General features: G+C 40.6%; 1 protein-coding gene across 3 annotated transcripts in view; it reads left to right on the top strand.

The window, feature by feature from the left end:
- Window positions 1-2,133: 2,133 nt before the first annotated feature.
- GABRB2 (gamma-aminobutyric acid type A receptor subunit beta2) overlaps window positions 2,134-16,114 on the top strand; it is a 117,616-nt gene continuing 103,635 nt past the window's right edge. For all 3 annotated transcript variants that reach the window (XM_007425699.2, XM_007425698.2, XM_088134748.1), the window contains exons 1-3: window positions 2,134-2,210; window positions 2,377-2,468; window positions 3,401-3,468. In XM_007425699.2, the coding sequence (XP_007425761.1) occupies window positions 2,134-2,210; window positions 2,377-2,468; window positions 3,401-3,468 (237 nt within the window). The remainder of the gene's footprint in view (window positions 2,211-2,376; window positions 2,469-3,400; window positions 3,469-16,114) is intronic.

Here is a 16,114-nt window from a genome sequence, read left to right as displayed (position 1 = left end):
AAGACCCGCTAAGGGTGTGCAGGAAGGAGTGGCACGCCACGAGGACGCCGCCTTGCTTGCAGCTCCCGGCTTCGGTTTGAGGCTCCGCCAGCGCCTCACGTGAAGCACCGAGCTGCGCGGTCCGCCGCCGCCGCCGCCGCCTCTCCCCCAGGCTCGCTCTTGGAGCTTCTGTTCGGGTGGTCTCTGCAGAACATACACGCCCAAAGAACCCGGCTACGGTTGCCGCTAGCTCTCCACCCGCCCTGCAGGCCGAGCTGAGGAAACGCCGCCTGAATCTAGGCGACTCGTTCTCAGTTTTGCGCGGGCTGCCCAGAGGTGCCCGCGGCCTCTGCGAACGGCCTTTGATGGCGCGCGGGGGTTGCGGCGAGGGTGAGAGCGGCACGAGTGGGAGAGCGGTGGGTTGGCCGATTGCGGGAGCTGCTTCCAGCCCTCCGAAAGCGAGCAGAGGCGACCAGCAGCGAGCGGTGGGGGCTGGGTAGCTGTCACGGTCTATGTGCGAGGAATGACTAAACGTTGATTGAGGAGCTGTGGAGGCTTTCGGCGTCTCCTCTACAAGCACAGTTCACATCTTTCTTGCGCGCGCCGATGCCCCTCCGCCTCCCGCGGCGTGTAACGCGCCCCCGCCCGCTTCTTACTCTCTCCTGCAGCAAATTAAGTGTTTCGAGACGTAATTGAAGAATCCGAGTGTTTCTGCTTAATTCCCCCTTTCCCGTGCCCATCCCAGACAAGGCGAGCACTTCAGCCCCGTACCCGTTCAATGAAGCAGCACAGATTCCCGGCCGTTCCAAGCGGGATTTTGCAGGACGAGAAGGAGGAGGAGGAGGAGGTGGAGGAGGAGGAAGTGGCGGTGGAGGGAAGGAGCTGGCAGCATCAGCAACAGCAGCAGGCATATTTGCAAGGAAGCATTTCGGGTCTCGCTCTGCTACTGGGGATTTAAATGTCACTCAAAGCATCCCCAGATCAGCTTACGGCTCCTCTCCGTTTTCTTCCGAAGCGCTGATTTGAGCCCCGAACATTGCATTTCTGCGGCTTACTATCCGAAAAGGTAAGGAGACTGTAAGCGCAAAATGCGCGGCGGCGGCATGGTCACCGGGAGGATAACTTCCCCTCCTTGCCCTGCCCCACACCACCCCATCTTCTCTTTCCATCCCCTTTTTCCAGGTACGGTGGTGCATTTAGGCACGATCGCCCTCCCCTCTTACCCATCCTTTCTGGCTGCTTGATCTCGAGAGGAAGAACAATTAAAACGAGTGCGAGAGGGGAGAATGGCCTTTTAAATCAGTCCCTTTGCTTCATGTAAAAGCTGGGCAAGATCTGACTTTTATACTTTTTACTCTGATGTAAAGAATCCTCAGGATCGTAGAATACCTAACGTCATTCACGATCTCCAGTCTTTCATTTCTGTGCCCCCCAAACCGCCTTTCTTTTTTTCCCCCGGAAGAGCAGACAGCCATCTCGCCCCTTCCAAGAAACTCGTCATCATCTGGCATTGCCCCCTCCCCCAAATGCTATAGGCTGAGTTCTTTCTAGCCACAGACTGCAAACTCGGACCCCCTCCCTCCGTGGTTTCACACACCATTTGCTATTCTCAAGGAACATAAAGTCTAGCTCCCCACACACACACACACACACACACGTGTACGCCTTGCATTCCCATTTAACCTCTTTCCCCTTAATTCCTAATCTGATGTTACAAGTTTCTCCCTTTTAAAGTAGGTTGCCAAACTACGTAGCCTGCAACTCTTGAAACTTCTCAGGTTGCTATAGTGCAGTCCATACATTGTAGTACTCAGAAGGAGAATAAGATACTGCTTAAGCCTCTTGTGCCTTACTCTTTTTAAATGATGCATTTCTTTCTTCCCATTTAATTTTTTTTAAATTTCCTTTTGTTTCTCCTTCCTTCCTTCCTTCCTTCCTTCCTTCCTTCCTTCCTTCCTTCCTTCCTTCCTTCCTTCCTTCCTTCTCTTTTGGCAAGGAAATTTGCTCCATCTCCAGCATCAACCACTGCTCCTTTTGATGTTGTGGTACGCCGTGCGCATGCGTTCCACATTAGAATTACTGCACTGGCTAGAATAAGTTGGATCTCTTCTTCTCTTCTACTGAAACCCTAAAATCATATCAAAAGCTAAAGGGATGCTGAGAGTTCGGAAAAAAGGTTGCTTTGGGATTTGGTCGTTGCCCTTTATAATAACAGTGGTTTGTGCACAGAGGTAAGTGATTAAAGGTTCTCATCTCTGTCCCCCCCCCCCCCATCCTTCACTCTGAAATGTATTGTATGCTTCAGTTAAACTGGAGGTGCAAAATGCATTTTGAGGGCTAGAGAGAGAAAAGAGAAAATGTCTCTGAACTGATGTGTTTTTCTCTGTCTCTCCTTAGTGCTAATGATCCTAGCAATATGTCACTAGTCAAAGAGACTGTGGACAGACTGCTGAAAGGCTACGACATTCGACTGAGGCCAGATTTTGGAGGTAATTCAGTTGCTTTTGTGCAAGAACCTTACTGCACACCCAGGCTGCCTTACTCTGGGTTGTGAGTGCCTCTTTCCAACACGGTGAGGGAGCTGCCTCTCTCTAATGCACGAGTTATCATTTCTGTTCTCATTTCTGTCCTCGGTCTCCAATTTTCTGTAAAGTACAATGGCTATTTGTGTGTGTGTGTGTGTGTGTGTAATTGGCCTCATTGTATGAATATGTGTTGGCTGGCTGTGTACCTTGCTCTCTGTCATTTAAACTTCAATTAGGTTTATTGAGATGCAAATCTCCTAAGTTTATCCAGGGCTCCTTTCACCAGGCTATCTGTGCCTGTGGTCACAATGAGTATTTTAAAGTACAGAAACCCTGCAAAGGGAGATGTAAATGTCATTCAGCCACCCATGAGCTTTGCTTTTAGAAAAACCTTTCCATGTGCGTGTGTTCGTGATGCTTCAAACCTGATGGATCATTAGATTCCTTTGGAATGCGCCTGGCAGCCTTTTCCTCTGGACAGACGGCTCTTTTTTTCAGTTATGAGAATAGTTTGGAATTCGGGATGGGTTGACTTTGCGCTTTGTAAGACTCAGCTCGCCAGGATGAGTGCCCACGGCAAGTAGGAATCAAAGCCCTACTTGCTTTAAAGTCCCCCTGGCTTCCTCTAGTTGGTTCGGGTCTCACTCTGGCTGGCCAGCTAAAACGACCCTCCGCCCTGTTATTAATGCAGCACACCCTCGCGGAGGAAGGCGTAAGCATGTATGTCAGTTACATAAAGCCCTCCTGCTGCTGACAGAGACCCTGGAAGGGGGTAGCCGAGATGAGACCCCCTCATGAGAAGTCCTTGTGCCCCACCCCTTCTTGAGTCTGAGCAAGCCTTGCCTGAAATGAGTTAAATTGTTAAAGATCACAGTGCAGATCTTCTTATGTTTCAGGTCCTCCTGTGGCTGTTGGCATGAACATAGATATTGCCAGCATAGACATGGTGTCAGAAGTCAATATGGTGAGTACTTCAGCTCACTCCCACCCACCTCCACCTCCTACATTTTATTAAGGTCTGGAATATATTGCATCCTGTTATGGGGAAGGGGAACCAATGCAAGTTCGTTTTTTTGTTCACCGTTTTTCTTCATGGGCAGCAGTGTTTTAGGCCATCCCCTTTTCACCCCCTCCCCAATACCTGGTGCTTGTTTCTCTCTCTCCTTCTCTTTCTCTCTCTCAGTGAGGAAAATTATGTGGAACAATGCCTCAATGCATTGATTTAGGACTACCTGTGATTCCTGAATAAGAAACTGAGACCAATGGATTTTAAGGAACAACAACCTTTTTGGCTGCATTTTGCATTTGAAATAAGATTGAAATTATATACAGATATATATATAGATATATATAAGCTTGAGGGGCTTCATAACAGCATCTGAAATAAATTCTTATTTTTCAAATGAATATTTGCTATTTTAATACATCAGTGTTTTTTAAACTTTATGACTTGCAGAGTGTGCAAGCCAGCAAGAAGGTCAGATTTATTGACAGTTGTACTATTTAGCAGATACCATTTCAGGCATACAGTTAAGAGAGTCTTAGGGGAACAATTCTCGCCTTCTTTTGCTCGTGCTGGATCGCCCCCTGCTGACATACCATTGCACTGCAACTTGGATTTCAGTTACATTTTTGTTCATTCTTTGGGATCATTTACATGATTATTTTCATTATGTTGATGAGTGGAAAATGAGATTAGTGTTGACTGTTTTGATATTTTATATGTGCGTTGCTAGTTTTGAAGTGTACAGGAATACCACTAGATGTAAAGGCAGAAGAGTGGGTTTATATGCATTTTGGAATAAAATTCAGTTCGCTCACACAGTCATACTTTGACTTTTTTTTTAAAGTTCCAGTTTTCATGGTGGGAGAAGCAATTTGTAAAGACAGGGAAAAAATGAGAAGAGTAATTTTTGTGGCATGTCATAGCAGAGACAGAGTGTTTCGTTTTACAAAAGCCATTTCAACATAATTTTGGTTACCTGAAGGATGTTAGCTGCCTGAAACACAAAATTATTGAGAAGCTAATATTCTTGCTGATATAGTGAAGACAACATAAATCTTTTTAAAAAGCTAAAAAGTAGTCAGGTTTTTCTAAAATAAGGTCTGAAATTGAGTAGTGCCTAAGACATTGTGAAATATGCAAGCCTATGTACAGGCAGGAAGGAAGACTCTAATCTAAAGCAAACTAGAGTAACATGAACTTTTGTGGAAGCTAAATACTAAGAGTTAATACAAAGTGCTCGATTTGAATTTTTTTCAGTGCATTTATATTTGTAATATTTGTTCAGAATATTGACTTGACACAAATGAACACTTTCAGTAACTGCTGCGCTGTACTCTCAAGAGTAGCGGAATCATTTTTTACAAAAAGAAATTACAGCCAGGTATTAATAAATCTTCATAATACAGGTGGTATAAAAGATAAACTATCAAATGCATATCTAAATATTTGCGTTAATGTTCAATTTTATTTGTACAAGGTCTTAGATGTTCCAAATTATTTCAGCTCTACTAGATTCATTTCTTTCCTAAAGTCATTCTGAGTTCAAATATGTCTGTGTGCAAAAAAAAAAAAAAAAAATGATTCCTTACACTGATTTCAGATTTGGGGAAATCTATGGAGCATTAAATCCTCTCTTCACAAGCAACTCCTTTGTCATGCTGAAGTTTTTCCCATTGGCTTAATCCATTGTTAAATATCATGTTTACATCCACATGGATCAGAGTTAATTTGAGGTTCCTGTTAATTCAGTTTCAAAGCTACTTTCAGCTCCTAGGTAAGCTTAAAATATGCTTAATATAAAGCACTAATGCTAATGCAATTCTAAACTCTGATATAAATTTGATCTAAAGAACTCGTATATATGTGAGGAAGGACTGAGGAGAAAAGCATGTTTTTACATTAATTACCCTTAATCTCTCACCATGATTAAGGGCAGAATTCAATGGGTACCTATTGCAGAATAGGCCACAGTTAATTCATGTGAATCTGAGTGGTCATACAGAGGCCTGTTTTGCATAAAAGTGGTTGCTGTTCTTGCATCAAACTTTTTTTCCCCCCAGAAGCAAGAATGATGGTTGGTAATTTGCTTGATTTTGAATTTCACTTGTATTTCATTGGCAATAATGATTTTTACTAGTCCACAGTAGAATGTTCATAAACCTCATAAGGAAATATAGATTGCCTGCTTGTTAGCTGATACCAGTGATCCTTAGCCTATATTACAAAATAGAAGTTTTGAAGTTTTTGAAGTTACTAGGCATATTTACTCAGAAGTCAGCATCACTGTGTTCAGCATATTTACTCACCAGTAAGTGAGTACATTCTTATCTTTACCCAGTTTTGAATAAAAAGCTTAGGAGTGAATATAAATCTAAGATTGTTTCTGATAACACCAATATCAAGTGACCGACATATTTACTTGACCCCACTTAGGAAAAAAGCATTGTTTTAAAGTTCATAATCATGGTTAACCTCTTCCCCCCATCCCAAACCTGTCACATAGTACAGTAGCCTTCAACCTTAGGGGCCCTATGGGCACGTTTCAGTTTCAGCTTTTTAAAAAAATGGCTGCCATAGATATGAGCAACCACGTATTTTCTACTGCACCTTTTTTTCTTAAAAATAAAATTTCTTTCTTCAGACTAGAAGATAGGGCTCATTTGATCCCACAGTATTCTGCTCCAGCTAAAGAACCATTATAGCTAAACACAAGTTATTTTCATCAGATCTCCAAGTTCTAAAATCAGTTTCTCCAACCTTATTTTCCTCTCATAGGAAGATTAGTTCCAAATAATTTCCCCTTAAATGTACAAAAAAAGCACCGTATGCCTACAGTGTTATTATAAAATCTTAAATACTTTATAATCCAAACCCACTGATCCAAACTCACACATTCTTAATGCGTGATTCCTTCTGGATCACTCCTAACTCCTTTTTATCTTCTATTGACACACACCTATCTTTTCAGACACATTTCCATCAAGATTATGATCATTTGCTTTTGTCTCATGCCTTCTCTCTCTTTCATCTCCATCCAGGCTGCCCACTGTTCCACCAGAACTATCCAGTCATTTCCATTTACACGAGACAGTTTTTCCTTTCTACTCTTCCTTTCTTTCAAGGTTGAAAAACAGCAGATCTCTGGCCTTCATCTCTCCACTCTTTTTCCCATTTCTGAAGAAAGCTCAAAAACATAGAACCTAGATGAAAGGTGGGAAGAGAAAAAAGCAGAGTAGTCAGGGTTCTGCTTCTTGGCACCCATACAAAGTAAAAATGTCTAGACCAGTGTTTCTCAACCTTGGGAACTGGAAGATGTGTGGACTTCAACTCCCAGAATTCCCCAACCAGCATGAAGTCCACACATCTTCCAGTTGCCAAGGTTGAGAAACACTGGTCTAGATGATGATGATCGTGGTGGTGATGTAAAAGATAGAGGACCTTGGCAGACATTAAGGTAGTGTCCTGGAGGCACTTTTGTATCCACAGACAATTGCCAATGTTGTTTTAATGTTGGTCTTAATTTTCTGTTTACACAGTCTTAATCTGAAAAGTTAGGAAGATGCTTCTTATATATATTTGAGCATGTGCGTTCATATACCCACACAAATATACTTTCTTTTTCAAGTTATATTCTTAAGAGCATTCAGTGATTAACACTTCTATATACAAAAGAGAAGTTGTTGAAGATACATTTGAAATAGCATACAAATAATTTAGTACAACTGACACATGGGAACAAATGGCCACTTCTCCTAAATACAGTTGTTAAAAAGCAATTGTAATATGTTAGCAGTTATGATATTTTGACATTGGTAATGTTAAATATGAACAAGAATAATGTAAATTACCAGAGGGTGTAAGATTTTTATTTTTTAACAATAAATGTGCATTTTTGATCCTGTTGGTGCTAACAATCCAAATGTTTCTCTTTAAGGGTGTCTTTTCCCTGGGATAAGCATTTTCTCTGCACAAAAATGTATGTTCTTAAAAAAAAATCTGGGACAATAATAAAATCTGTTCTTCCCTTTTCCCTGTAGGGCACCTATTTTAATATATGTATTTTAGACTGAGGTTATACATTTTGCAAATGACAAGACATACAGGAGGAATTTTTTACAGTTCTCTTTTTGAACAAAATAGTATAACCCATGAAAACCAGAATGAAGCTCATAATTTACAATGCCTGGTAGCATCTTCCTCGAAATATTTCTTATCTCAGAAATTTCTTACAAAGTTCATATACTCAGAGAAGATACACTAGAAAAGAAGTTTGTTTGTTTTTTTGACTAATTTAGGAAAAGGGGGTGGGAGCGGGGGAGGGGAGAATGATGTAGAACTGTGGCCAAATGGACCAAGGACTGAATACAAGTGAAGCTGAAGTGGTCTAGATATATAAACAGAGCTGTTTTCCCTATTTGGAGCCATTCCTTACACTTTGCTATGCTGTGATATTTTCATTGATAGCTATGCTATTTTAAAATAATTCTACTGTATCACTGAAATGCTGGGATTTAGAAGAAAAGAAGAAAAAACAGGTTACAAATAAATGCCTTTTGCCATTCAAGAATTCCTCATTATCTTTTCTCTCTCTTCAGTCTTCTGTTTCTAAATGCAGACTTTTTAGAGGTTAAATGTTCCTCTTCTCCATTATGTATACAAATCCCTCTTCTAAGTTTAAGAAAAGCATTGGGTTAAGTTGTATTATATGCAAAACTATTCCTTCTCTATTCATTATGTGGAGATGGCATTTCACTGCACAAAAATATTGTTTGTATTGTCTAGAATAGCTCTCATATACTTAAAATGAGGAATTGGAGAAGAATCTTGGCCCAACAGATTGTTGCAACTATTTTCAGCTTCTACTTCAAATGACAATAATATGCCAAAATAGCCTTGCTTGGTTTTATGTGAGACTAGATTTTTTTTCTCTAATTATTGTACATTTTCTTTGAAGTTTACGGTCCCATTTCATTGAAGCTTTCTTTATTTTTTGGTATAGCAACAGAGCTCCAGGCATATCATATAATGACCAAACTATTAAAAAAATTATATTCTGTAAATTATTAAATGCAACCATTTCATTTTATTTACCTTTGACCTGATTTTAAAAATGTGAAGTTTTAACTTTAAATCCAGTTTCTACTCTGTTACCAATTTATTCATAAAAAGCCATTTAGATAGGAATTTGCCAGATACATACAAATACATCCATCTGTTTGCTTAATAAATTTATTTTTATTCCAGTTCAGCTCATAGTAATTCATCTCTTTTATAACATATTAAATATGTGGGGCAAATTATCTCAGCTTACCCATCTCCTTTCATTTTTGTGAGATAGAGATTTAGAGCTAACTGTATTAATTAAAAACAAAGACTGGGCTGAGTCTTTCTCACCTGGTCTCTTATGTGAATCCTTATGATCTGGTTTATACGAAGCCTTGTAGGTGTGACTTTCATCAGCTATGAGTTGCAAAACAAAAAATCAAATACATTAAATGAAATTAATAAAGTAATAGCTTCCTGAAAAAAATATCACTATTGTCCTACTGATTCATAGTATACAGCAGACAGACAATAAAAAGCCACTTTCATGTCTCCTCATTCTTTTTTCCCCTATTTTTTTAACCCCCCTCCCCCAGGCATTTTTCCATGAAAAGTAAACCTATCTTCGTGGAGTCCTTGAGGTTCTCTGAGCTTGGTTGTTTTCTTGCAAACATTTCATTACCCGGCTAGGTGATATCTTCAGTGCTAGAAGGGAATGGGGTAGCACTGAAGATGTTACCTAGCCAGGTAATGAAATGTACCCGGCTCAACCCTAAGCTACAAATATGCTCTTCTATTGAAACCTACCTTCCTTGTCTTCAAGCAGCCGGAAGAGGAAAAACCTTGCAATATAAGTTTCTTCTAAGTATTAAATAGCAATAGTAGTTCTCAAGATCGACTTTGCTTAGACCCTACTTAGCATAATATGGCTTCATGACGTTAGCTTTCTCCATCCTTATAGAACATATTTTGAAGGAAACAAGTTAAAACATACCCATTGTGGGCACAATCCCAGGCTCATCATGGAGTTAGAGTTACCATGAGGACTCACAGTCATCAGCTGTCATTACATCCCAAAGGCCATCAATCAGCAGCAGCAGGACTCAATGGCATCTACAACTAAACTCCTTAATAATACCCCTGCTTGGGGATACTTGTCTTTAAAGAAATCAACAAAGTATTCTTAGAAAAATTGCACATGTTTTATGATATATACTTTCATAGACTTTACATACTTCAGTAGATGCAGGCAATGTTATCTTATGATAGAACTCTTTGTGTGTGGATACGCTCACACACGTCATCCTACATGGAGAACATATACTGTGAAGTTAGAATTGAAATATACATGCTAATAATTAACTCCCAGAGCCAGTATGGTGTAGCCGTTAAGGCACCAGGCTAGAAAGTGAGAGACCATGAGTTCTAATCCTGCCTTAGGCACAAAGCCAGCTGGGTGACTTTGGGCCTGCCACCCTCTCTCACCCAGAAAGCAGGCAATGGCAAACTGCTTCTAAAATCTTGCCAAGAAAACTGCAGAGACTAGTCCAGGCAGTCGCCAGGAGTAAAAAAAACCGACTTGAAGGCAATTATCATCATCATCATCATCTTATAAGCTATAAATATTGACAAAACCATTTTTGAGCATCATGAAAGGTAACACCTAAAGAATCAGGTTCAATGAATGTGGTCTACCAAACCTGATGTTGTGATAAATGTGTTTATCTCAAAGGTGTCATATAAGACTCATGGCATTTACACAACAGAGTCATCTGGCAACCCTTTTTTAGGAAAAGAGAGAGGAAGAGAGAGAGAGTCTGTGTATCTAAATGTGGAGAGAGAGATGTCACTATGAATAGAATGGGATCATTGCATATTTTGATTCAATGTTGTTCCCGGAAAGTAATTGAATTGGAATTTTTAATGCTAAGATTGTGTACCATTTGGTTAGAACTATACCATTTCATATACTATCATATATTATAAAACAGCTGAGTAGTTAATAGGATTACAAATTTTCCTGTGTCTAAATAGAGACTAATGGGCTTATTTTAAATGAATCCGTAGGCAGCAACTTACTTCCTATTAACTTAACTTGGTTGTCTTTCTGGAAGTGTATTATTACTTGAGAAGTGGAAGCTATGTTTTTACACTGTTATTTTGATGTATAACCATTATTGTGGGCAGGTTTGTTACAAAACATAAATTAGAACTATTCAGTGAAGGAACCCCAACATTGAATAATGTCAGAAGAGATTATGAAATATACTTACGAGAGGTTCAGTCTGGGTTCTGTGGAGCTCATTGCCTGCCCTGCAAATTCTTCTATCCCAGCTGCTCTTCAAATTGCTCTGATGCCAGAGGAGGTTGGAATGCTTAGTTTAATTGGTGAGTGGGAAAATGTCAGCCAGAAAAAAATGACAATTAGGCTTCTGTCAATCAGTTTATATACAATAAGGCAAAGAGATGCAGGACTTTCATATTAGTATTTAGCCTAGGATTTAAGCAGTATAAAAGGACTGTACTTGTTTATCTTTTTTACACAGATGGTGGTAGATCAATCTGGAGAAATAAGGGCCACTGAAAAAAGATTCAGTGTGAAATGCATAGAACTTCACAATATCTTTCATTTTGATATAGCACTTCAGTTCTCTTCTTTTTGTTCTGACAATTTTATCTTGATTTAATATGCTCAAATATAAACAAGGCTTTTTCCAACACATGAAGCTTCAATTCTCATCCTTCTCAGATTGTGATCACTGCTCAGAGTCACCTGTGCGAGATGGGTGGCCATATAAACCATATCAATAAATAAATCCATGATTTCAGGTGCAGCTAGATGATATTTATCTGGTTGCAAAGTTTTCTAGTGCAGATGAAGTGAAGAGCTGTGTTGAATTTAAAAGTTTTTGCTGCAGCTGCAGCTTACTGTAATGGGCTGGGAGAGTAACTTGGGAGACAGGAGGCAGAGTCACAGTCAGGGCAATGGTAGGACAAGTGATATCTCAGCCCACCAAAAGAACATGGGTGGAGAAAGCATCTCAGAAGGAACCCTCCCTAATTCCCTAGAAAGTAAAAGCAAGGGAGGGGAGAAGTGCTTTCAGACTTACAAAATTCTATCATTGTAACCTAACAATAAAGGTAGTGTTAGTACAGACAGTCCTCGAGTTACAACCATTCATTCAGTGACCATTCAAAGTTATGACAGTGCTGAAAAAACGGACTTACAACTGGTCCCTGAATTTACAGCCCTTGCAGCACCCCTGTGGTCACATGATCACGATCTGGGCACTTGGCAACCTGTTTGCATTTACAACCAGTTGCCAAGCACCCCGCAATCACATGATCACCATTTGTAACCTTCCCTGCTGGCTTCCCCCAAGCAAAGTCAATGGGAAGCCAGCAAGGAAGGTTGCAAGTCGCTTGGTTACATCTCCCCCACCCACCCCACCCTTTCTTCACTTGCATGCACTGCTTCCTCCTTCCCCCCTTCACTCATATACATACACTGTGCCTTCCTTTCCCCTTCACTTGCACACACACATTGCGCCCTCCTTCACTTGCTTGCATGCACACACTGCGCCCTCCTTCCCTCCTTTGCTCACTCACATGCACCAGTGTCCTCCTCTTCCCTTTGCTTGCTTGCACACATGCACCATGCCCTCCTTCCCTCCTTTGCTCACATGGACCAGACCCCCTTCACAATGCGCTGTGGCTCTGAGGCTTTACAGGTGGAAGGCTTTGCAGGAGGAAGGAGAAAGCCTCACGGATGACCAGCAGCTTCCAATGTGAGCTGCAGAACACACGCCAGAAGCACCTCTGGAGAGTCCTTTGGTGCCCAGAAGTGCTCCTGGAGAGTCCTTGAGTGAGTGAAGGGGGAAGGAGGGTGCTGGTGCATACAAGTGAGTGAAGGGGGAAGGAAAGCACTGGTGCATGTGAGCAAGAGGAGGGAAGGAGGGGGCAGTGCATGCATGCAAACAAGCAAAGGGGGAAGGAGGGTACTGATGCATGTGAAGGAGGGAAGGAGGGCATGGTGCATGCAAGTGAGTAAAGGGGGAAGGAGAGCCAAGAAGCCCCTGAGCTGCAATGTGCCAAGCAGCCCCAGAGCCACGTGGTTTTAGGGCTGCTTGCTGCCCTGCAAGGCAGGATGCAGGGTGGCCAGTAGGGCAGGGATGGGGGGGAGATAGGTAGCTGGGGGGAGTTGGAAGCAATCCTTTACCTGAGGCTCAAGGCTGGGAGGGACCAAGCTAGGAATGGCTTGGCTTGGGGTGGGTCCTTGGCTAACAACCAGTGGAATTCGCTTAACAACAGCAATAAGGAGTGCCAGGATTGCTATCACTAAGTGATGTGGTCACATGACATCTCGCTTTATGAACACATTGTTTAGGGATGGAAATTCCGGTCCCAACTGTGGTCATAAGTCAACGACTACCTGTACACATGGTTTTGGTTTCTTGTCTGGATTACCTCAAAGGGTTGACACACAAACAGGTGAAGGAAGTTGTCTATGTGGGGAAAACACTAGATCATATTTTAGTTTATTAAACTAAAATACAGTTACCTGCATCTATATTTTAATGTGAATAACTAATGAAGCCAAAGGAAAAAAACGTAAAAGAAAACAGATGGGAACTAGGAGGGAAGGAAGAATTACATAGAGATTCCACATTCTTAAAATACTTTTTAGAGAAGTAGGCTGGCTTCAAAAAAGGGCTGGACCAATTTATGAAAATCACGAGGATCAATGCCTATAGCCTTAATGGCAGTGTAAATGCCTCTGAAGGCCACCTGCTGGGAGACTAGTGGGCTTCCTTGTGTAGTTGTCGGCCACTGTGAGAACAGACTGCTGGACTAGTTGAGCCAAGGGTCCAGTTCAGCAGGGCACTGCTTATGTTATGTTCTAACTTCTAACTATCTGTTTACCAGACCTTTTCCACTTCAGGAATCAGAACATGATATGCTTTGGAAAATGTATATATTTAATATCAGAAAAACAGTCAGACTGTAATCTTCCACTGAGTCCAATAAAGTTTGAAAACTTTGGCACTTTGTGAATCTGTTCTAACTTGCTTTGAAAAACTATCTGTTGCTTCATTTTATTTCTGCTATTTTAAAATTTTATTTCCCACCTTATAGACTTCATCTGGATGTACGATGTGACCAAAAAAAAAAAAAGAATTATATCTGTTTAAAATTAATTGAAAACACAAAATGTTCTCAAAACTCTCTTCAAAAGCATCCTGAGAAAGATCAAGAGACAAATTGAATATAAACATGCTATATGTCAAGCACCTCTCTGAAAAACCAGTTTTAACTTGCTTCCACACGCTACTGAAAACCTGACCAAAGCTGCAGGCCCATATGCAGACACCTCTGGGATGAAACCTTGACTTCTCAGTGGCCTTTGTTCTCAAGACACTCCCAGGAATGTTTACAATAAAATTATGGGACCTAAAGATGCTGGTTAAGTTATTTTGTCTCTGATAGTAGCTTTTGGAAGGGCATAATACCTTGCATCAAACATGAAGCTACCTTTTAATTGTCCCTCTTCACCCCAGAAACTTTTTTCTTTTGTCTAGGTCAGATCAGAACTGGCTCTGAGAATTTAATTTCAAAAAGTGTGATAAAAACATTAGAATAAAACTGAGTTGGGGATGATCTCCTCCTGCTTAATTATGTCTTGACATCCCCAACATCCTCTTCATTAGTTCCCTGTACACCTTCTCTCCCTCAGCAGAGGCAGAGAAAGAGAGGAGGAGGATTTAAAAACCGGCTATGTGACTGGGCACCAGCTCATATTATGATAGTCAATGCCATCAAGCTGGATAAAATGTTTTCCTTCCCCTGTTCTGAATTTTGCAACTTTCACTTTATAAATAGGTATAATGGATACAGACATTTGAGAGACGGCTCTTTCCCTGTCCTCTGTATAGTTTTACATGCCTCCATCATATTCCCTTATCTGGCTACTTTCAAGTTAAAAAGCCCAAATACATTCAGTCTTCTGGCTAGTGACATTGTTAAAATCCTTTATTACTTGGATTCCCCTTTCCAGTTCTACAGAACCCTTTCAAGATATAGTGGCACCATGGAGTTACATATAGTGGCACCATGGAGCTTTGTCATATAGGCATGTTTAGTTTCTATACCCTTTATGATAATCTTGATCATACAATTTTCTTTTTTCAGAGCAGTCCCACACTGGGTCAGTGATTTCACTGAGCTATTCAGTATAATCTCCATTTGTCCTTTCTGCACTGTCATTTCCAGTTTAGACCCTAATCAGTGCAAAAATGTGAAATCAGGCTTTTGCTCTAATATGCATTGTCTTACACTTTTCTTTTTTCCCACTGGGCCATACTTTAATGTTCATTTCTACTGTTTGGACCATTTTGGAGTTCCTTGTAATTACTTGTAAGCACTTGTCAACTTGACGTTATCAGTAAATCTGGCTGTTGCATCATGCTAGATCACTTAGGAACAAATTAAAAAATACCATGCACCACACAGAGCATTGAGGGATTCCAACGCTTACATTTCTGCATCGGGATAACGGTTCATTATTTATGTTCTTTAATCTTCAGTGATACTTTCCTGTCATTAAATCTGACAATAAGGCTTAGAAGCTTACCTTTTTTGCCATTGTTTGTCTTTGCTCTCAGATTTTCTGGAAATGTCAGTTCAGGCACAGGAATTTGTGCTGCATCTTTTGCAGTAAAAGTAGGCATGGAGAATCCATTTAGCTTTGCTTTAGTCATATCTCCTCTCTTTTGCCATCCAGTAGTCCAATGGTTTTTCTAGCCTGTTTCCTACTATTAATGGGTTTTGTTCTTTAATGGCCAGCCTTGTATTATTAGAGATGTGAACCTTCTTACTGATACAAACCTTCTATATGGTTTACTGCCTCTTTTTAAATTTTATGTTCTGTTTAATTCTCCTAATCTGTTCTCTCCCCATGATTCTTCTGTCTAGAGACTAATAAGGACACTGTTTAAGGGAACTGGCAAGGAGAGCTTTTGGAGCTGGCAGTGGCTGGTAGACATAGCCAGGCATTTTTCTACACCTTCACTTTCTATGCTAGATGCTTTCTGTGTTCTGAGTTCTTTTGCTTTTCTACTCCAACCCACCCCACCCCACCAAAAAAACTGGGATATTTTCTGAGTTAATCCAAGGAGTATTTTGTAGATTACATCCAGGGAACAATGCAAGACATGACAGGGCTCCATGCTTTCATGGTTATAGCTGAGATTTCAAGTAAATGAAAAAGAAATGGAAAGAAGATTCAGAATCTTGAAGGTCAGGCTGGAAGTGCCACAATTAACTTCAGTTCAGTTTCAAAACCAGGTATTGCTGATGAATTGTTCTAACTCTTAAAAGACAGATGAAAGCACAGGAAATAAAAAAAAGTAAGGATATCATTTGCATTTAATTACAATCAAGGGTGGGGATACATATTGCTATCCGTGTCTAAGGCAAGCCTATAACATGAAGGAAAGAGCTAGATTACAGTATACAGCAAAGTAAGTAAAATTTTATTTTATCCTATATCTTAATTTAGTAA

The sequence above is a fragment of the Python bivittatus genome, unplaced genomic scaffold (assembly GCF_059951505.1).
Source record: "Python bivittatus isolate LINGU-HERP-01145 unplaced genomic scaffold, Pbiv_v1 ctg000080_np1212, whole genome shotgun sequence".
In the NCBI taxonomy this organism is placed as follows: Eukaryota; Metazoa; Chordata; class Lepidosauria; order Squamata; family Pythonidae; genus Python; species Python bivittatus.
The sequence above is the reverse complement of the archived record's forward strand: the minus strand, read 5'-3'. Positions and strand labels throughout refer to the sequence as shown.